Source organism: Nannospalax galili, unplaced genomic scaffold (genome assembly GCF_000622305.1).
Source record: "Nannospalax galili isolate Female #2095 unplaced genomic scaffold, S.galili_v1.0 scaffold384, whole genome shotgun sequence".
Taxonomy (NCBI): Eukaryota; Metazoa; Chordata; class Mammalia; order Rodentia; family Spalacidae; genus Nannospalax; species Nannospalax galili.
Window position 1 is genome coordinate 2695375 of NW_008352648.1, and position 21412 is coordinate 2716786.

Here is a 21412-nt window from a genome sequence, read left to right on the forward strand (position 1 = left end):
CTGCCTCAAGTGCTGGGATTTAAAGGCATGTGCCACCATGCCTGGCCTTATTTTTAAATATTTTATTTATTATTTTTATTTTATGTGTCTGGGTGTATTGCCTGCATGTGTGTAAGTGCACCCATGTTGTGCAGTGCCCATGGAGGTCAGTGGAGGGCATTGGATCCCCTGGAACTGGAGTTATGGACAGTTGTTAGCTGCCAAGTGGATGTTGGGAACCTAACCCACATCCTTTGCCAAGAGCAACCAGTGCTCTGAACCGATGAGCCTTTTATTTATTTTTTGAGACAGGTTTTTACTTTGTAGCTCCAGCTGGCCTGGAACTTGCTGTGTAGGCCAGACTACTCTCAAACTCACAGAGATCTGTCTGCTGCTGCCTCCTGAGTGCTGGCATTAAAGGTGTGCACCACTATGCCCAGCTTTACCACAGTCTAATGTAAAACATTTCTATCACCACAGAAACCTCTCTGTTGCTCTCTGACACTCTTCTTCACATACTTGACTCTAGGCAGCCATTAAACTAACTTTTTGGATTTGTGTATTATGACTATTTTGGGTAAAACGAATCATCTAACGTGATTTCTTAAGACTTAAATGTTTTCATACGTATTGTAGCATGTACTATTGCTTCATTCCTCTTTGTTTCCAAATAATATTTAATGCTGTGGATATGAATGGACAGTAAGTACTTATACAGTGTATGCCATCTCATCCATTGGCCAATTGGTGGTCATTTAGGTTTCTATTATGAAAAATACTACTATGAGGCCAGGCATGATGGTACATGCCTTTAATCCCAGCTCTTGGGAGGTAGAGGCTGTTGATCTCTGTGAGTTCAAGGTCAGCCCATTCTACATAGTGAGTTCTGAGCCAGCCAGGGCTACATAGTGAGACCCTGTTTCAAAAAAGAAAAAAAATTAAAAATACTGCTATGAAAATTTAGGTCTTTTTTTTTTTTTTTTTGGATGCTGGGATTAGATATGTGTACCACCATGCTTAGATGATGTACATATTTTATACAGAGGTTTGTTTTTTTGTTTTCTGTTTCTATAACCAAGAGCCACAGACTGGATAATGTATACAGAATAAAGGTTTATTTAGCTCACAGTTTGGGATCTAAAAAGGCCAAGGTTGGACAGCTACATCTGGTGAAAGCCTTCTGCTACCTTCTGCTGGGTCCCCAGGAGTTTCAGGACATCACATGGCAAGAGAGGTAGAATACATCCTAAAGACATAGCCTCGTTGGCTTTATAGTAGATCCATTCTCATAGACCTTAGTAGTCCATGAATGGATTAGTCAGTGTAGAGATACCATGACTTAGTCACCTCTTAAAGCTCCCACCTGGTCCCACTCTTAAAACCTCATAGTGGGGATTACACTTCAACATGAATTTTTGGTGAGGGAATTTAAACTAAAGCAGTATGTTTTCAATTTCTTGGGCATATACCTGAGAGTAAAATTGGAAAATCAGATGGTACCTATATTTAGCTTTATGAGGAACTGCTAGACTATTTCCTAGAGTGAATCTGCCATACAAAGTAGTGTATGAGAGCTCAGGACTTTTTACATCTTTGGTAATATGTATTAACTGATTGCTTTGATTAAAGTCATCCTGCTGGGATTTGCATTTCTCCATGACTATTAATGATAGGCACCTTTCCATGTGTTAGCCAGTCATATTTTTTTTTGAGAAATACCTATTCAGAGATCTTTTTTCTTTTAAAGATATATTTTATTTGCATGCATAAGTGTATATATGCATTAAGGTGCCCACAGAGGCCAGAAGAGGGTCAGATCCCCTGGAACTGGAGATAGAGGTAATTGTGAGCCACCCAGTGTGGATGCTGGTAACTGAATCAGGGTTCTCTGAAAGAGTAGAAAATGTTTTCAACTGCTGAGCCATCTCTCTAGACCCACCTTTCTCTTTTTTTGGTTATCAAATAATTTTAGTTCTCTAACAGAAAAAGGTGTATTAAAAATAACAATTTGAGGGATCAGTTCTGTGTTGTATATTTAATTGCAAAAAGAAATAATTCAATAGTGAATAATATTTATGAATAAGTAGTTTAAAAAAAAACAACAACTGTCCATTGTGGTGGCGCATATCTTTAATCCCAACACATGGGAGGCAGAGGCAGGCAGATCTCCATGAGTTCTAGGCCAGCCAGGTCTGCACAGTAAGACCCTTTCTGAAAAACAGCAACAAACCAAACACGTGCATACACATACACACAGAACCCCCACCAAACTATACAGACAATATAGTTTGAAACAATACCAACCTCTTTGGAAAGAAAGAAATAAAATCAAAACTCTAGTAAATATTTTATATCTATCAAAAAGTAGCAAAACTATCTAAACGTGATAATGATCCTGGAATGAATATAAGGAAATTTACTTGCTTTTTGTTTTTTGTTTTTGTGATGCTAGGGCCAAAACCCAGGGCCTTGTAGGCAAACACTACCACTGAGCTACAGCTCCATTCCCCAAATTTGCTCATTTTATAATTGAACTATTTATTCTTTGTTTTTTCTTTTTCTTTATGTTTTTGGAGACAATTTCTTCTACATTTCATTCTATATTTTCTTTTAAGAGTTTTATGGTTTTAGTTTCAAGTCTCTGGCCTTTTTTTTTTTTTTTAACTTGAGACAGGGTCTCATTATATGGCCCCAGCCGACCTGTAACTTGCTATGTAGATTGTCCCAAGCTGATCTCACAGCCAACCCTGCCTCCCGAAGTTAATTTTTTTATATTGTGTAGTTATCAGGTTTTCCTAGTATCATTTGTTGAAAAGATTTTTTTTTTTTCCATTTAGTTTTTTGAGACAGGGTCTACCTGTAGCCCCAGCTGGCCAGTATCTTGCTGTGTAGACCAAGCTTGCCTTGATCTCACAGAGCTCTGCCTGCCTCTGCTGCTCTTGAGCACTGAGATTAAAAGGCATGTGTTACCACACCTGACATTAAGATTATTTCTTCACCGAGTTGTCCTGGCACCCTTTTTGAAAGGTCAGTTGATCACAGGGATAAAGGTGATTTTTAGACTTTATTCTAGTCCACTGGACTTTGCCAGTACCACACTTCTGTGTTTACTGTTTGCAGTACATTTTGAAATAAAAAAGTGTAAATTTACCATTTTTTTTTTTTTTTCCTCTTTTTAAGACAGGGTCTCCTTGTAGCCCCAGCTGTCCTGGAACTCACTGTAGACCAGGCTGGCCTCAAACTCACAAAGATCTGCCTGCCTCTGCCTCTGCCTCTGCCTCCCAAGTGCTGGGATTAAAGGCGTGTACTACCACGCCTGGCTAGTTTGCCAACTTTTATTGATCCTTTTCCTGATTGTTTTTGGGGATTCTGGATTCTTTGCATTTCTACTTGAATTAAAGGATTAACTTACCTATTTTTGCCAGAAAGCAAGCTAAAAATTTAATAGTAATTTTGTTATATATAGGTAAACATAGTGTCTTAACATTAATCTACAAATAGGAGATTTTTATTCAGATTTTTAATTTCTCTCAGGTGTTTCTAATGTTTAGTAGCTTTTAGTGTATGAGCTTTAAAGTTTCTTTAAAATTTGTTTTTGGGGCCGGAGAGATGGCTCAATGGTTAAGAATACTGGTTGTTCTTGCAGAAGACCCAGGTTTGAATCCCAGCACCCACCTGGCAGCTAACAATTGTCCATAACTCCAGTTCCAGGGGCTCCAAAAGCCTCTTCTGTCCTCCGCAGGCATTACACTACACGGGTGCACTTATCTACATGCAGGCAATACACTCATACACATAAAATAAAAGTAATAAATATTTTATAAAAATATTTGTTCTCAAATATTTTCTTTCTGATGCTGTTGCAGATGGGATTTTTTTCTTAATTTCATTTCAGATTTTTTTTTTTTTTTCTTTTTTTGAGGCAGGATCTCCTTATAGCCCCAGCTGGCCCGGAACTCACTGTGTAGACCAGGCTGGCCTCAAACTCACAGAGATCTGCCTGCCTCAGCCTCCCGAGTGCTGGGATTAAAGGTGTGTGCCACCACCATGCAGGCCTCATTTCAGAATATTTTAATATGTAGGAATGCATTTTTGTATGTGATTCCATGTCTTACAACCTTACTGGGTTTACATATTCTACTATCCTTTGTAACTTAAAGCTTTTTGTTTTTTCAAATTTTTTTGTGACAGAGTCTCACTCTGTAGCCTAGGCTGGTCTGGAACTCAGCTGTGTAGCCCAGGCTGGTCTGGAACTCAGCTGTGTAGCCCAGGCTGGCCTCAAACTTCTAGGCAGTTTTCCTGCCTCATCCTCTGAAGTGCTAAGTAATGTGACTTAATGAATAAGGTAGGTCCTTTGCTTTTGTGTATTTGTGTGTGTATGTGTGTGTGCATTATGTATGTACCTGTGTGCCTAAGGTCAGCTATGAGTGTTATTCCTTAGGAGCCTTGATTTGCTTTGGACTTTTTTTTTCTGGTCTCTTTGAGACAGGACCTCCCTTGTAGCCCCAGCTGGCCTGGAACTTGCTATGTAGACCAGGCTGGCCTTGAATTCACAGATATCGGCCTCCCTCTGTGAGTGCAGGGGAACTAAAGGTGTGTGCCAACACACCCGGCCCTTGGGACTATTTTGATTCAAGATCTTGTTGCCCTGAATGTCATTGAGTCACTGGAGATCATTAGGCTAGCTGGCCACATAAGACCCAGTAAGCCTCCAGGATCTGTCTCTCCGTCTCTCACTACTAAGATTACAAGCACTTGGCTACTATGCCTGGTTTATCTTTTGGGTTCTGGGAATTGCTGAATTTAGGTCCTCATGTTTGCCCAGCTAGCATTTTACTAAATGAACTATCCCCCAGCCCTAATTTGCTTTTTAGTATGTTAAATGGCTATTATTTATAAAATGCCTTTACTAAGTTTCTTATTTCCTCCTTTTCAGATGGTAGTGAGGGCCAGAGAGATGTCTCATCTGGTAAAGGGGCATGCTGCCAAGCCTGATGACCTTAGTTCAGTCCCTGGAACTCATAGTGGAAGGAAAAATTGACTCCTGCAAGCTGTCCTCTGACCTCCACATGCATGCACATACACTAAATAAATGTTGAAAAATAGAGGGTGAGGGATGGAGAGATGCATGGCTCCTTGGTTAAGAGCACTGGCTGCTCTTGCAGAGGACCCAGATTCAGATCCCAGCAATCACATGATGGCTAACAACCATCTATAACTCTAGTTCCATAGGATCTAATGCTCTCTTCTGGCCTCTGTGAGCATTGCATGACATGCAGGCAAACACACATAAAATAAAAATAAATTAAAAAAAATTAAAGACAGATAAATTTCCTATGAATGATGACAGTCTACAAATCATTTTAATAATCCTAAAATGTTTTATGAATTTGGAGGGTTCCAAATTACAGATTAGTTACAAGTAAATTTAGACTTTTCTGGCTACCTCCACCAAACTTTTTTTTGATATATAACTATTTTATTTTTATAATTTTTAAGGTATTAATATATTTAAGGAGTACAAATTGGGATACCCGGATTGCAGCAGGACAAGCTGTTGAAGCTATAGTGAAAAATGTGCCCGAGTGGAATCCAGTGCCAAGAATCAAACAAGGTGCCTTTAAGTTGAAAAGTAGATTGGAGTAAGAACATAGCCATAGAATTAACTATAATATGCATTATATATTTTAATTTCAATTTTGATTTAAAGGCTTAGATTTCATGATTTTAGGTTCAACTTTGCCAGGAAACAATATTGAATTAAGGTGATTTTTCACCACTAAACTAAAAACCTCCTGGGTGAACAAAATGTTTTTATACATATTTTGAAAATTAATTATTAAAATACTCTATAGTGAGCTAGATTTATAGTGATTATCATTTTGCTTCAAGGAGTAAATATGGGTAAATATCTGAAAATTCATTTTTTTCCTATTGCTTTAGAGTTGTTCCCTTTCGACCAGTGTAGGAGTTTTTGTTGTCTGTTTTTATTTGTGTGGTGTTGAGGAGTGAAGTAAGGCGTTGTGAATGCTAGGCAAGCCCTCCACTACTGAACTATACTCCAGCCCATGTTTTTTGTTCTCTTTAGATGCTGTATAGAGATAAAATGCTAAATTTATTTTATGATTGTCTATAACTGACATTTAAAAGCAAATCATAGGCTTTTGAAAAGCTGTAAGGCATACATTTTAATTGAGCGAAAATTTATGATGTGTTTATCTTAATTTTATATTTTAGAATCAGGCAACACAATATCAGTTACATAGTACTATGACTCCTGTTAAAGGACAAAATTACAAATTTTGTTCCAGATACTGAGTTTTTTAAAAATTTTAGACTTGGGGAATGCTTCATAAAATACAATAATTATTCCCTAAGTGAAAATACTGTAAGGAGCAACTAGGTTAATTTTAAATCACTTGGGTGCTACGTCTTGCATAAATCATAGCTCCTTAAAGTTTTTGCTTTTATTTTCAGATGGTTATTTTGAGTTCTTTTATTTGTCTTTTATCAAATGCAAAATCAAACCCTTTTTATTTCTAGCTCATTATCCTTGCTTATTTGGCAGATAGCTCAGATTCTTTAAAAAAAATTGTTAAATTAGTTACACTAGCATTAAAATTTATAGTAAGACTGCTTGTCATTGCTAGAAAATGTGAATAGTCATGAATTCTCTTTAAGTTTAGCAGTTGTACTTTAGTTTTTAGATGAATTCCTGCAAGTGCCAGATTAACTATTGTGTTAGTAAGCATTTGTAATATATTTTAACATTTGTAGCTAATCTTTTGGCAGGAATACAGAACATTTTGAAGATATTCTTAGGCTTCAAAAGGCTACACAATTTTAATGATTTGTCATAAGCTTACAATTAGAGTATGGAAAGTAACTCCTGTTGGATGAGTAGTGTTTGTATCTAGATATCTTCAGGTATAGGAAGGGATGATGTTTGTTACTTATTTATGAAGACATTTTGTGCGTATTGATCTCCTAATTTAGCATAATAAGAAACTCATGCTGTTATCCTGGAGGTTTTAAACTCTTAAACATTAAATGGAAAGTATAATATTTACATATATATCAACATGAGGCTGCATTTCTTCATATAACATGCTTTCATAGTTGGAAACACATGTGTATCCACTACCATTCTGATGGTTTGTAGAATGGGAATCACCTACTTAAATTAACTATTGAGTCACAGATAACCAAGAGCTCACTGTAGATGAATCCACAGCAGGTTTTCTACTTCTACTTTGGTTTTCACATACTACAAGTAATGATATGCTGTTCTTTCATTCTACACTTTTGATTCTATGGTCAAATTAATATTTTTAAACCTCATCTAGAACCTACTTCAGAAAGTTCTATGGAAGATTCAGCTGCTACAGATCGATTAAATTTTGACAGATTTGATATATGTAGACTGTTACAACATGGTGCATCACTTTTGGGGTCTGCTGGTGCAGAATTTGAAGTTCAAGATGAAAAATCAGGTATGTAGTAGTCCTGAAGAGGAAGTCTGAAATTTTGTTTTTAAATTAATTTATAATTTGCTGTGCTGTTTATGTGTGGGCAAAGTAACCAGCAGCATTTGTTGTCACACTGCGGTAATCAGAACCAGTACAGATTGTGGTAGTGTTTTCACAGTTGGAAATCTGAAGGTTATATGCCTCTTGCATTTTTAAAAACTACCTTATTTAATTGTATTTTATGTGTATGACTGTCTTGCCTGCATGTATGTAAGTGCATCTGTGACATACAGTGCCTCAGGAGGTCAGAAGAGGGTATTGGATCCCCTAGAACTAGAGTTAGAGTTGGTTGTTAGTCTCCATGTGGGTTCTGAGACTTGAACCCAGGTCTTCTGCAAGAGCAGCCTCTGCTCTTAACTGCTGAGCCATCTCTCCAGCCTCATGCTTCTTTTTTTAAAAATTTTATCTATTATTTTTATTTTATGTGTATGAATGTATTGCCTGCATGTATGTGAGTGCACCCATGTCATGCAGTGCTGCTGAGGGTCAGAAGAGGGCTTTGGATTCCCCTGGAACTGGAGTTAAGGACAGTTCGTAGCCACCATCTGGGTGCTGGAAATCGAAGCTGGGTCCTCTGCAAGAGCAGTTAGTGCTCTTAACCGTTGAGCCAACTCTCCAGCCCGCTTCTTGTATTTTTATCTTATGTTCCTAATAGTCTTAGAACTTACTAGTTCCTAAGTCCAAAGCAAAAAACTGAAAATTCAAAAACTTAGCAAGGTAACTGGCTCATTATCTTTAAAATTACAGAATCTAATAGGTATAAAGGTAAATGCTTTGAGTGTCGTGGTGCATACTTACAAGTCCCAGCTCCTTGGGAGGCTGAGGCAGGAGGACTCATTCAAGTCCAGGAATTGGGGACTACTAGCCTGTACTGTGACAGGGAAACACTACCTCGAAAAACCTAAAAATGGGGAGAAAAACTACAGAAAAATTTTTTTATATTCAAGATTGTGTACTTAAGTGAAAAAAAAAAAACCCTGATGCTTTTAATGTATTTTTGTAAGTAAATAAGTTGTTCCTTGACTGAAAAAACAAAAACTAGTATGTATGAGTGAGTTTTGTTGCTAAATTTTCATGCAAAGCGTATCTAGGCTGGATGTGGTGGCGCACACCTGTAATTGGTGGCAGAGGCAGGCAGATCTCTGTGAGTTCCAGGCCAGCCTGGTCTACATAGTGAGTTCCAGGCCAGGCCAGTTGGGTTATGAGGAGACTCTGTCTCAAAAAAATAAAAGTAATCAAAGCATATCTAGTTTTGTTAATCTTGAAATGATCTTTACTTTATCCTAGAAATTCTTAAAAGCCATTCCATATTAATATGACATGTATTAGAAAATGTAGCTTACTTTAGAAGAGAATTCAGGGGAATATTTTATTTAAGTTTTAGGAAAGCATAATTCTTCTAAAAGGTAGAGCTCTTTTAAAAAACTTTGTTTCAAAAAGTTATTAACAGTGACTTTACTAAGCTTACTAGTGGACTTAAGGGCTCTTATAAGAGATCGTTGGCTTTTTTTTCATAAGTAAAAATATCACTTAAAAAAAAGTATGCTTAGCTAATATTGATTGATTTAATAGTTCTGTAAAAAATAAAGAATTATATTTAAAAGAAAAGTTGTAAGTTGGGCGTGTTGGTACATGCCTTTATTCCCAGCACTTGGGAGGCAAAGGTAGGTGGATCTCTTTAAGTTCAAAACCAGCCTGGTCTACATAGTGAGTTTCAGGCCAGTTGGGACTGCTGGGAGTCCCTGTCTTTAAAAGACCTAAAAAACAAAAGTTGTATGGGTCATTTTGATTTGTAAGCAGGACTGAAAACACAAATATTTCTCTCTCTCCACTCTTTTCTCTCTCCTGTCTCCTCTTTCTCCTCTCCTGTCTCTCTATCTCTCTGTCTCTGTCTCTCTCTCTGTCTCTCTCTGTCTCTCTCTCTCTCTCTCTCTCTCTCTCGTCTCTGTCTCTGTCTCTGTCTCTGTCTCTCCCAGTGACTCTAGCTGGCCTGGAACTTGCTATGGAGACCAGGCTGGTCTGCTGGGACTAAAGGCATGTACCACCTTGCCTGGCCCATGAAACTCATATTTCTTGACAGTGCAGTGTTTTGATAACTGATAAATCACTTCTGGCTGAATAGTGCTGATTTAACACTATCTAGTGAGGCTTTTTTTAAATGTCTGCTAGTCTGTTCTTGTCTTTCCTGTATAGGAGTAACCATACCTAATTAGTATAGGTGGTGATTGGGGTTTCCTTTTCAGAAAGTAATGTGTCATTCCCCTAGTAGGACTGCCCTGAGAATGGGAAGAACAGTTTTGGGTTCTGTGTAAGTATTGGGATTGTGATCCAGCATATTGGATGCCTGGTGTTTTTCTTTCCTGAGTAGAACAAACTTTAAGAATTTTATCAGGGGCTGGGGAGATGGCTCTGCAGTTAAGAACACTTGCTGCTATTCCAGAGGCTCCAAGTTTGGTTCCCAGCCTCCCATGTTGGGTGGTTCAGAACTGCACGTACCTCTAGCTCCAGGGCAGTCTTCTGATCTCCATGTGCAGTCACATATACGTGTGCATAATAGACACAGATACACGTGTATAATAAAATAAATCTAAAAAATATTTTTCCAAATAGCCTTATTGTGATGTAATTCACGCCATACATTTTAGCCACTTAATACAATTCAGTGATTTTTTTTAAATACAGCCATTGACACATGCAGCTGTTACCACAGTTTTAGAACATTTTTATCACCTCAGGAAGAAACTTTTAGCACTTGCTCTTTTATTCTGGTTTTTCCTTCTTATTTATAGTCCTAAGCAATTATTAATCTACAGTCTTCCTACAAATTTTCTATTCTGGACATTTCATATGATTCTATAATATATAGTCTTTGGTGACTAGACATCTTTTACTTAGAATATTATCAAAGTTTATGGGTGCGCGGGGATCTCGGGGCGCCAGCTGCTGGGCGTGGCGCCGGTCTCCCGCTGGCCGCTGGGGTGTGGCGGGTCGCGCACCGTGTTGCTGGGGTCCGCGCGTGTCCAGCACCGCGTTGCTGTGGGTCTCCGCGACTACTGGGTGCTGGCAACTCTACTGATAGCTGCGCTCCCAGGCGGGTTCTGTCCCAATCTACTGTGTACTCCCTCTGGGTTCAAGATCCGTCAGCTGCCGGGTCACGAGGGGAGGTGCAGGACGGCGAAAGCAGGGTCTCCGTGAGTCGTGGTTTACGAAGAGACAGCTCTCTCCGGGAAGACTGGATCATAGGCAGTAAGACACAGAACTCAGCTCAGTACAGCTCCTTTATTCAGTGACTCAGCTCGGCTCCAGGTCTTAGTGATTCAGCTCTGATTAATTAGGGGGAAACCAGGATATTTATACTGTGGGGGCAGTGGCAAAAGCCTTAGTGGATAGGTGCTTTCAGGATGCCCCATTTACATGTGGTGGTGGGCTTCTGCCAGGCTGCCAGACATTGCCTGATTATCACACAGGAAAACCTGGCAGTTTCAGAGCCAGAGGCCATGTTTCTGTGACAGCTACTTCAAAGATGAGTCAGGAAGAGAGTGAGAAGGTGCCCTGCTGATAAAAGGAGTCTCTGCATATGAACACCCAGCCCCGTGGGCTATCCGGACATGGAGAGACTGCTACTTTACACAGCAGGGGTCCCCAACAAAAGTTCATCTATATCATAACACCTGTCAGTACTTTATTTCTTTTCTAAATAATTTTATTACTGTTAAGAGAGATACCAGGGCTTACGCCCTCCCCCCTCCCCCCTTGAGGGGGAGATTTCCCTGTGTTGCCCAAGTTGACTTCAAACTTGTGTTCTTCCTGTGTCAGTCTCCTGAGTAGGATTACAGGCATATACCACTGTGCCTGACAGGATTTATTGTTATTGTTTGTTTTAAAACAACTGCATGCATATATATATATATATGTATATAACACAATATTTATCATCTTAATTATTCTTATGTATTTAGTTCAGTTGTGATAAATACATTCATGTTGTGCTGTCAGTATCAATGGAGCTTTCCATCTTGCAAAACTGAAATAGAAGACCCAGTAAATGCTGCTTCCCTTTTCCCTGTCCCCTGTTGCTAGTAATTACCATTCTGCTTTCTATCTCTATAAATTTGATTTTAAACAAATTTTGTTTTGTTTTGTTTGAGACAGGGTCTCCCTGTAGCCCCAGCTGACCTGGAACTCACCATGTAAACCAGGCTGGCCTTGAACGTAAGAGAGATCCGCCTGCCTCTGCCTCCCAAGTGCTGGGACAAAAGGCATGCACCACCACACCGACTTAAAGAAAATTTATAAAAATTTAATGTGTAGTCAGGCATGGTGGTGCATGCCTTTAATCCCAGCACTCGGGAGGCAGAAGCAGGCAGATCTCTGTGAGTTCCAGGCCAGCCTGGTCTACAGAGTGAGTTCGAGGCCAGCTGGGGCTACTGGGAGACCCTGTCTCAAAAAAAAAAAAAAAATTTAATGTGTGTTTTGCCTACATGTATGTAAGTGCACCCCTGTGTGTAGTGCCTGCAGAAGTCAGAAGAAGGTGTTAGATCCCCTGGAAATGGAGTAACAAGGTTGTTAGCCACCACATGGTGCTGGAAACCGAACACAGGTCTTCTGCAAAAGCAGCCAGTGATCTTAACTGCCTAGCCATCTCTCCTGCCCTGAGTGACTGTTTTTGTTGTCCATTCATTTATTTATTTTGTGTGTGTATGTGGGAGGAGAGCATGTTTGCCACTGTGCACATGTGGAGATCAGGGGACAACTTGAGGGAGTTGGTTCTTAACCTTCTACCATGTTGATGCTGAGAATTGACTAGCATGTCTGCTGTTTACCAGGTTTGGTGTGAGTGCCTTTATCTACTACTAGCTTAGCACCCTCTGTTTTCATTTCTTTTGCATATTTACCTAGAAGTAAATTCCTGATCAGGTGGTAATTTTGTTTTTAAGTTTTTGAGGAACCACCATAAATTTTCCATGGCAGTTGCATCATTTTATAGTCTCACCAATAATCTCAAGGATCTTAGTTTCTTTATGCTCTTGCCAAACCTCTTTTGGGGCTGGGGAAAGGAGGGCATTCCTGGGATTGAAACCTAAGGCCTCATTCATGCTAGGCAAGCACTCTACCACTGAACTACACCCCAGCTTCCTTTTTTAAAAAAAAATAAAAAAAAAAGTGTATTTTGTGTGTGTGGGTGCATGTGCACTGTGTGTGTGTGGGGTGGAGTGCAGAGGTCTTGTCTGTCTTGTTGCTTTTGAGATCAAGTCTCTCCCTTTTCCATAGAACTCACTGATTTGGCTAGGCTGGCCAGCCAGTGAGCTCAAACTTGTCTCTGCCTCCCCTAGATTGCAGCACACCCAGCTTTTTTTTGTTTTTAAACAAGGCCTCTGGGGGATTGAACTCCAGTGCTCATGCAAGCACTTTACTGACTAAGCCATCTCCCTAACTCCCATTTTCATTTTTTTAATAGTAGCCATCTTTTTTGGGGGGGGGGGGCCTTTTTTGAGACAGGGTCTTCCCCAGCTGTCCTGGAACTCACTATGGAGACCAGGCTGGCCTTGAACTCACAGAGATCTGCCTGCCTCTGCCACCCACATGACAACTTACAACCATCCATAACTCCAGTTTCAGGAGTGACACCCTCTTCTAGCCTCTGTAGGCTTTGCACAACATGGGTGACTTAAAAAAAACTCTCATACACATAGTATTAAAAGAAATATATTAAAAAAGAATAAGTTACTATAATTCACTTGTTCACAAGTTTTTGTGTCAGCATACATTTTCATTTCTCCTAGGAGCAGAAAATGCTGGGTCATATAGTTACTGTGTTTTTTCTGTTATGTCTGCATGTAGGTAAGTGCACCCATGTTGTGCAATGCCCATGGAGGACAGAAGAGGCTGTTGGATCCCCTGGAACTGGAGTTATGGGCAGTTGTTAGCTGTCATGTGGGTGCTGGGATTTGAACCTGGGTCTTCTGCAAGAACAGTCAGTGTTCTTAAACACTGAACCATCTCTCCAGCCCCAGTACCAGTCTTTTATAAAGTGGCTACATCATTTTACATTCCACCTGCAATGTATGAGAATTCCAATTTTCCCACAGCCTTGCCAACACATTATCCGACTTTAATTATAGCCATACTAGTGAATATGAAGTGATAAAGTGATAACTCATTGTGATCTTTTTTTTTTCCTCTTTTTGAGACAAGATCTCCCTGTAGTGGGGCTGGCCTGGAACTCACTGTGTAGACCAGGCTGGCCTCCATGTCACAGAGCTCTGCCTGCCTCTGCCTCCCAAGGGCTGGGATCAAAGGTATGTGCCACCATACTTAATTGTGTTTTTATTTGTGCTTCCCAGGTAGCTAATGATGCTGAGCATCTTTCACCTTTTAATGTGTTTGTTGACCCCTCCCCCTCACACCTTTTTTTTTTTTTTTTTTTTTTTTTTTTTTGGAGACAGGGTCTTGCTCTGTAGCCCAGCTGGGCCTGGAACTCAACTATGTAGCTCAAGCTGACCTTGAACTCACAGAGATCCATGTGCCTTGGCCTCCAGAGTGCTGAGATTAACGGTGTGCGGCACCATGCCTAGTTTTGTTGACCATTTTTATTTCTTTTTTGTATAGCTTCTTTGAGAAACATCTATTCAGATTATTTTATGTTTAAATTGGGGTATTTGTCCTTTATTATAACTTCTAAGTGTTCTTTTTATCAGAGGCTAGAAAGATGGCTCAGCAGTTATGAGTTAAGATCATTTTGTGCCTCCAAAGTAGATATTTTGATAAAAATTGTTATGAATCATAGATCAATTGTGAAGTATTACTTCTTTATTAATTCTTATGGTCTATGAACATGGAGTATTTTTATTTATTTAAACAGTATTTTCTAATTTTCAGAATATGAGGGATTTTCATGTTTTGGTTGTTAGCCTTAGCCTTTAAACGGTTGTGCTATCCCTCCAGTCCTGAGGGATTTTTTTTAAAACATGCATTTGGGGGGGGGGGGGGAGAAAGGGAGGGAGGGAGAGAGAGAGTGGGGGAGGGAGGGAGGAAGAGAGAGAGAGAGATACAGATAGACAGACAGACTTGTATGGTGGTCAGAGGACAAGGCACAGAAGTCGGTTCTCTCCTCCTATCATGTGGGACCTGGGTTTTGAACCCAGGCTTTCAGGTTTGGCAGCAAGCGTCTTTACCTGCTGAGCCATCTTATTGGCCCAGAATATAAGTTTTTGTTGTTTTTTAAGTAGAATCTTTTTCTTTCTTTCTTTCTTTCTTTCTTTCTTTCTTTCTTTCTTTCTTTCTTTCTTTCTTTCTTTCTCTTTCTCTCTCTCTTTCTCTCTATTTCTTTCTGGGTTTTCTGTTTTTTAATTTTAATTTTTTAGGTATGTGTGTTTTGCCTGCATGTATGTAGCTGCACCATGTGTGTGCAATGCCTGAGGAAACCAGGAGAGGGCATTGGATCCCCTGGAACTGGAGTTTTGGACCACCATGTGGGTACTGGAAACCTAACCTAGGTTCTCTGCAAGAGTAATCAGTACTCTTAACCATCTTATCCATCTCTCTAGCTTCTGGTTGTCTGTTTTTTGTTTATTTTGTTTTGTTTTTATATGATCTTGCTAAAGTAGGCTATCCTGGCACTGAACTTGAAATGATCCTGCCCCAGCCCTGAGTGCAGGGATTTAGAGGCATGTACTACCTGCCCAGCTAGAATTCTCCTCCTCCGCCTCCGCCTCTTCCTCCTTCTCCTCTTCCTCTTCTTCCTCCTCCTTTTCCTTTTAAATTTTATTATTTTTATTTCATGTGTATGAGTGTATTGCCTGTATGTACCTGTGGGAATTGAACCCAGGTCTTCTGCGAGAGCAGCCTGTCTTAACTGCTGAGCCATCTCTCCAGCCCCTTCTTTTTTTAAATGTTTGTTTTATCTTTAATTATGTGTGGGGGTGTGTCCACATGAGTGCATATGCCCTTGGAGATCAGAGGTGTGGATTTCTTGGAATCTGTCTTTGTTATTTGTGCTGTTTGGACTATACCATCTCAGAATACATAAAGGCTGCACTTGGAATAAGCATTTATTTGTTGATAGTCTGTCAAATAAAATCTAGATTTTGGTATTATTGCATAATAAGATCTTTCATAGAAGGTACAAGGTATAGCTATAAAATAAGATTAATTTTCATAGGAATGAATCATTTTACTTATGCTTGATAATAGGGCAGCAGTGAATCTCAGTGTAAGTACTTAAAATGTTTTGTTAATTAGGACATTATTTCATAATGGTTAGGCAGCAGAGTTTAAGGGATGTTCAAATTGAGAGTGGTTTGTTCAATTGGCAAAAGAGATCTTGTTCTTCATTTTCTCCTCATCCTTCTCTTTTTTCTCCCTTCCTCCCCTCCCTCTTTCTCTCCCTTTTTTCTTCCCTCCCTTTTTCTCCCTCCCTTCCTTCTCCACTTCATCCTCCTTCAACTCCTTTCAGTATTGTTGTCATCATTATGAGGTCTTGCTTTGTACTTCAGGTTTGTCTCAAACTCATGATCTTCTTCCTCAGCTTCCCAACTGCCAGGGGGTTACAACTATATGCCACCATACATGGCAGAAGAGGTGTTTTAATGATCAGTTTTGTTGTTATTATTAATTTTTAAAATATTATTTTTATGTGTATGAGTGTATTGCCTGCATGTATGTGAGTGTACCCATGTGTCGTGCAATGCTGCGGAGGTCAGAAGAGGGCTTCAGATTCCTCTGGAACTGGATGGAGTTAAGGACGGTTCATAGCCACCATGTGGGTGCTGGGAATCGAACCCCTTCCTCTGCAAGAGCAGTCAGTGCTCCCAACTGCTGAGCCATCTCTCCAGCCCCTAATTTTGTTTTTTGAGACAGTCTTAGCTTTAAAGTCAACTATGTAATGCAGGCTGGCCTCTTGTTCATGGTGATCCTCCTGCCTCAGCTTCCTGAATGCTGACAACCACTTGCAATCAACAGACCAAATGTCAGGCAAGATGTTTTTGTTTTTTTTTTTTTCAATTTTTTTTTTTTTTTTTTTTTTTTTTCAATTTTTTTTTTTTATTATTTTTATTTTATGTGTATGAGTGTATCGCCTGCATGTATGTGAGTGCACCTGTGTTGTGCAATGCCACGGGGGTCAGAACAGAGCTTCAGAGTCCCCTGGAACTGTAGTTAAGGACAGTTCTTAGCCACCATGTGGATGCTGGGAATTGAACCCAGGTCCTCTGCAAGAGCAGTCAGTGCTCTTAACTGCTGAGTCATCTCTCCAGCCCTGCGGGGTTTTTTTTGTTGTTGTTCTGTTTTTTTGTTGTTTGTTTGTTCGGGCTTGGGGTTTGTTTCGTTTTGTTTTGTTTTTTGAGACAGGGTCTTACTTTGTAGCCCAGGCTGGCCTGGAACTGACTGTGTAGACAAGATCTCTAACAGAGATCTGTCTGCCTCTGTCTACTGAGTACTGGAATTAAAGGCATGTACCACCTCGCCCATTCAAGAGGTGTTTTAATAGTTAATTTTTTTGTTTATTTGATTTAATTTATTATTATTGGTCTTTTTGAGACAAGGTCTCCCTGTAACCCCAGCTTGCCTGGTAATTTGCTATGTAGACCAGGTTTGCTTGGATCTCACAGAGATCTATCTGCCTGCCTCTGCCTTGAGAGTGCTGAGATAAAAGGCATGAGCCTCCTCGCCTGTCTTTTGATTATTTTAGTGGGAATCTGTTCTGCACATAGTAAAAAATTTCTTAACTGATTTGGGAGGAATGTATCTCTTTTCTGTTTAAAGGTGAAGTGGATCCTAAAGAAAGGATAGCACGTCAACGAAAACTATTACAGAAGAAACTTGGACTTAATATGGGAGAAGCCATTGGAATGAGTACTGAAGAACTCTTCAATGATGAAGATTTGGATTATACCCCAGCTTCAGCAGCCCTTGTAAACAAACAACCTGTAGGTAAAACATTTGGTCGAGTGCAAGTAACAGCACAAAGGGTTTGCTTCATTTGCTAAGCAACTGCTTTAAGCAAAAACTCTTTGCTTAATTCTGCTCCTTGCTATTTCTTCTATAATTGTGTGTATAAATTGAGCATTTGGTGACAGGTACTATGGACAGAAGGTCAGCCTCTTTCCTATATGTCAGACTGTTAGAGAAATGTTGTGCTGGATCTTTTAGGTTTCACTGATACTAAAAAGTCCTAGTTGCTCAAATTGTTCTTTGGTAGAAAAAATACTTTTGGGGGAGAGTGAGAATAAGGCCTATCGTGGATATAAAGATAATAGACGTCTTCAGCGCTAGGATCCATTTTCATAATTGAGAAATGTGACACCCACTTTCAATATTTTTTTTAATTAATTAATTTTTTTAATGTGCATGTGTCTGTGTGGATGTATGTGTGTCTGTCCATATGAGTACAGGTACCCCTGGAGGCTAGAAGAGGGTGTCAGATCCTTCTGGAGCTGGAGTTACAGGTGATTATTGTGAGCTACCTGATATAGGTGCTGGGAATCAAAATCCTGTGCTCTGCAAGAGCAAAAATTGCCCCTGAGCCATCTCTTCAGTCCCCAAAAGTGATTTTTTTTCCCTTTCTTTCCCCAGTTGGCTCAGACTGATTCACATCACCCGAATCAGTAGCCTAATGTGTGCAAAATGGAATGTCATCACTGCCGCAAAAGTGATTTCTTACCAATAATTCAGGGCCAAAATTTCCTCGTGTCCCACAGGAAACCCTTTTAGAGTGCTTTTTTTTCCTGAAATTGTCTGTATACGCCCAAGTATACATACATCTTTTGAGAAAGGGTCTCCCTGCAGCCTCAGCTGGCCTGGAGCTCACCATGTAGACCAGGATGGCCTTGAATTCACAGAGATCTTCCTTCCTCTGCCTCCCGAGTGCTTGTATTAAAGGTGTGTACCACCACTCCTGGCTCCATATATGCATCTTTTAAGTCATGTTGCCCTTTTCCCACGTCCAGTAGCTTTGTATATCAGTATATATGGATTAAAAGTGTGTGTGTGTGTGTGTGTGTGTGTGTGTGTGTGTGTGTGTGTGTGTGTGTTATACATATGTGTTTGTGTGGCTGTGTGCAAGAGTGCTTGCAGGTGTATTTGTACCTGTGTGCTTGTGTGTGGAGGTCAGAATCTGACATTGTCTTGATCTTTCACCTTATTTTTTGAGACAGGGTTCTCAGAATCTGGAACTCATCCATTCAGCTTGGTAACTGGCCAGTGAGGTCCAGAGATCAGCCAGTCTCTACTCCCCAGTGCTGGGGTTACACCTCTGACTTTTGGGGTGTGACTGCTGGAAATCTGAACTCAGGTTCTTATGCCTGCACAACAGGCACTTTACCAACTAAGACACTCTCCACCTCCAAGTACATTCTTTTTTGACAGCCGCATTCCATTTTGTGGCTGTGTCGTAGTTTCACTTTCTCTTTTGTGCCCCCCCCCCCGCCCCCAGTCTTTCCATTCTCATTGGATGCGTATGAATGTCTTAATTTTCTCCTCTGCAGTTGATTTTTAAGCTCTAGTAAAGGCTGTGGTTCCGTTTCACATACAAATGAAATGTTATATTTCAAGGGATTCTGTGCTCTTTCTCCTGTCCTCTTAATATCTTTTACGATTCCATTAACAATTCTTGCTTACAGCCAGATATAGTGATGCATGTCTGTAATCCCAGCACTCTGGAGGCAGAGGCAGAAGTACCATCAGTTTGAGACCAACCTGGGGTACATAATGAGTTCCAGGCTAGCTTTGCTACATAGCAAAGCCCCCTCCCCAACCTCTCCCCTACCCTCCCATCCCCACATACACACACATAAAATTATTGCTATATTGCCCAGACTCTTTTCCCTTCCTGCATCAGCATCAAGTACCACCATGCCTGCCTATCATGTAGTTTTAGAGCATCTTCAGTCAATAGAAGAGAGAGCAAAACAAGTAGGCAGAGAGGGAGGGAGGGAGAGGAAAGGGTCCTATGGCTGAGTTGACAAGAGGATACTGGACCAGTCAGTCACTTAAGGTTAGAATTATTTCTTTTTTTTTTTTTTAAATATTTTATTTATTATTTTTATTTTATATGTCGTGCAATGCCTCAGAGGTTAGAAGAGGGCTTTGGATTCACGTGGAACTGGAGTTAAGGACGGTTTATAGCCGTCATGTGGGTGCTGGGAATCGAACCCGGGTCCTCTGAAAGAGCTGTCAGTGCTCTTAACCTCTGAGCCATCTCTCCAGCCCCTATTTCTTTTTCTTTAACCAGAAGATGATCATCAGTTTCTTTTATTGGGATCTTTGTTTTCATAACTTTGGTGATACTATGATTATTCTGAAATAATCACCTCATCAAAACCCACTCCTTGCTGGGTGTGGTGGCACATGCCTTTAGTCCCTGCACTTGGACGGCTGAGGCAGGCAGGTTGTTGAGACTGAGGTCAACCTGGCTCTTTTTAAAAATGTTATTTACTGTTTTTATTTTATGTGTATGTGTGTATTGCCTGCATGTAGATAAGTGCACCCGTGTCGTGCAATGCCCGCGGAAGACAGAAGAGGCTGTCAGATCCCTTGGGACTGGAGTTATACACAGTTGTTAGCTGTCATGTGAGTGCTGGGATTCGAACCCGGATCTTCTGCAAGAACAACCAGTGTTCTTAACAGCTGAGCTCTCTCTCCAGCCCCCCAACCTGGTTCTTATAGTGAATTTCAGGCTAGCTGTGACTACAGGGAGATCCTGTCTCAAAAAGACTGAAAAGAAAAAACCATCCCCCACCCCCAAAGCCCTCTTCTTGCTACGGTTATTCATTTATGTCACACATGCAGTATAAAAAGTTAAGAAAACAAAGACTTAGTCTGTTGAGAATCAGACAAATGAGGAACAGAATGATTTCTTTTTAGCTTTAATTTTTATTTTTAATTTTTGATACAAGGTTTTGCTATATAGCCCTGGATTTCTTGAACCCCAGTGATCCTCCTGCTTCGGCTCCCTGTGCCCCTGGTGCTGGGGTGTACCAGCATACCTAGTTTGATAGTAAAATTATGATGCAGCCATACAACATAATAGTGTAATACTAACAAAAAGAGTGTACTTAGTCTGTATATATTAAAAATTATACACCTATGTCTCTACTAAGGTTGAGGCCAAAGGTATTTAACTTCAGCAGTTCAAACTCAACATTGTTTTGCTTTTTTAGACCCTCCAGGCAGCTGAATTGATTGATTCAGAATTCCGATCAGGAATGAGCAATAGACAAAAGAACAAAGCTAAAAGAATGGCCAAATTATTTGCAAAACAGAGATCCAGGGATGCAGTGGAAACAAATGAGAAGAGGTAATCTTTCTGCTTATTATCTTGAAACAGTAGGCCCTATAGCTTTAATATTTGTGTGCTTGATTTACCAAAAACATTTTGATGACATTTGTTTAGCTAAACTAAATAGTACCATTTGTATTGTTGTGCTCAATTGTGAGAGTATTTATTGTTGCTAGGGACTAAGATTGCTATTAGCTTCAAATGGAGACTGAAGATTGACAAAGAGGAGAGCTTTCCAGTCAGAGGGAAAGGTGTAAATTTAATACAGAATGTATTTAAGATGTATGTGTTAATTATGGAATATTCAGTGTGGCTAGAATAAGTGCATTGAAAGGAGAATACATTCAGAGAGATGGTCTAGTAAAGTGAGAAGTATTGTCAGGGTATAATACCACCTGTTCTCTAGGCTCAGGGCAGTGCTAAATAGTGGGTAGTAATCCAGGCGAAATTGTTATTTACTATAGAGGGTGGTTTAAAACTGTCTCTTAGAGATGTTCTCTGAGGTGCTTGTTAAAATGCAGATTCTTACCTAATCTTCCAAATCTATTAAATCAGACTCTTTAATAATGTTCAAGAAATGTTTGAGTAAATGATGAATTAATCAGTATTGGAAAACCTACAAAATTAG

General features: G+C 39.9%; 1 protein-coding gene and 1 non-coding gene across 3 annotated transcripts in view; one reads left to right on the top strand and one right to left on the bottom strand.

The window, feature by feature from the left end:
* Window positions 1-21412, top strand: part of Btaf1 (B-TFIID TATA-box binding protein associated factor 1) — a 112776-nt gene that overhangs the window by 22747 nt on the left and 68617 nt on the right. For both annotated transcript variants that reach the window (XM_008849604.2, XM_029554328.1), the window contains exons 3-6: window positions 5479-5593; window positions 7326-7472; window positions 17271-17434; window positions 20666-20802. In XM_008849604.2, the coding sequence (XP_008847826.1) occupies window positions 5479-5593; window positions 7326-7472; window positions 17271-17434; window positions 20666-20802 (563 nt within the window). The remainder of the gene's footprint in view (window positions 1-5478; window positions 5594-7325; window positions 7473-17270; window positions 17435-20665; window positions 20803-21412) is intronic.
* On the bottom strand, window positions 18084-18149 carry LOC115067091. The gene has a single exon (XR_003846519.1). It is a non-coding gene; the product is annotated as a small nucleolar RNA SNORD104 (small nucleolar RNA).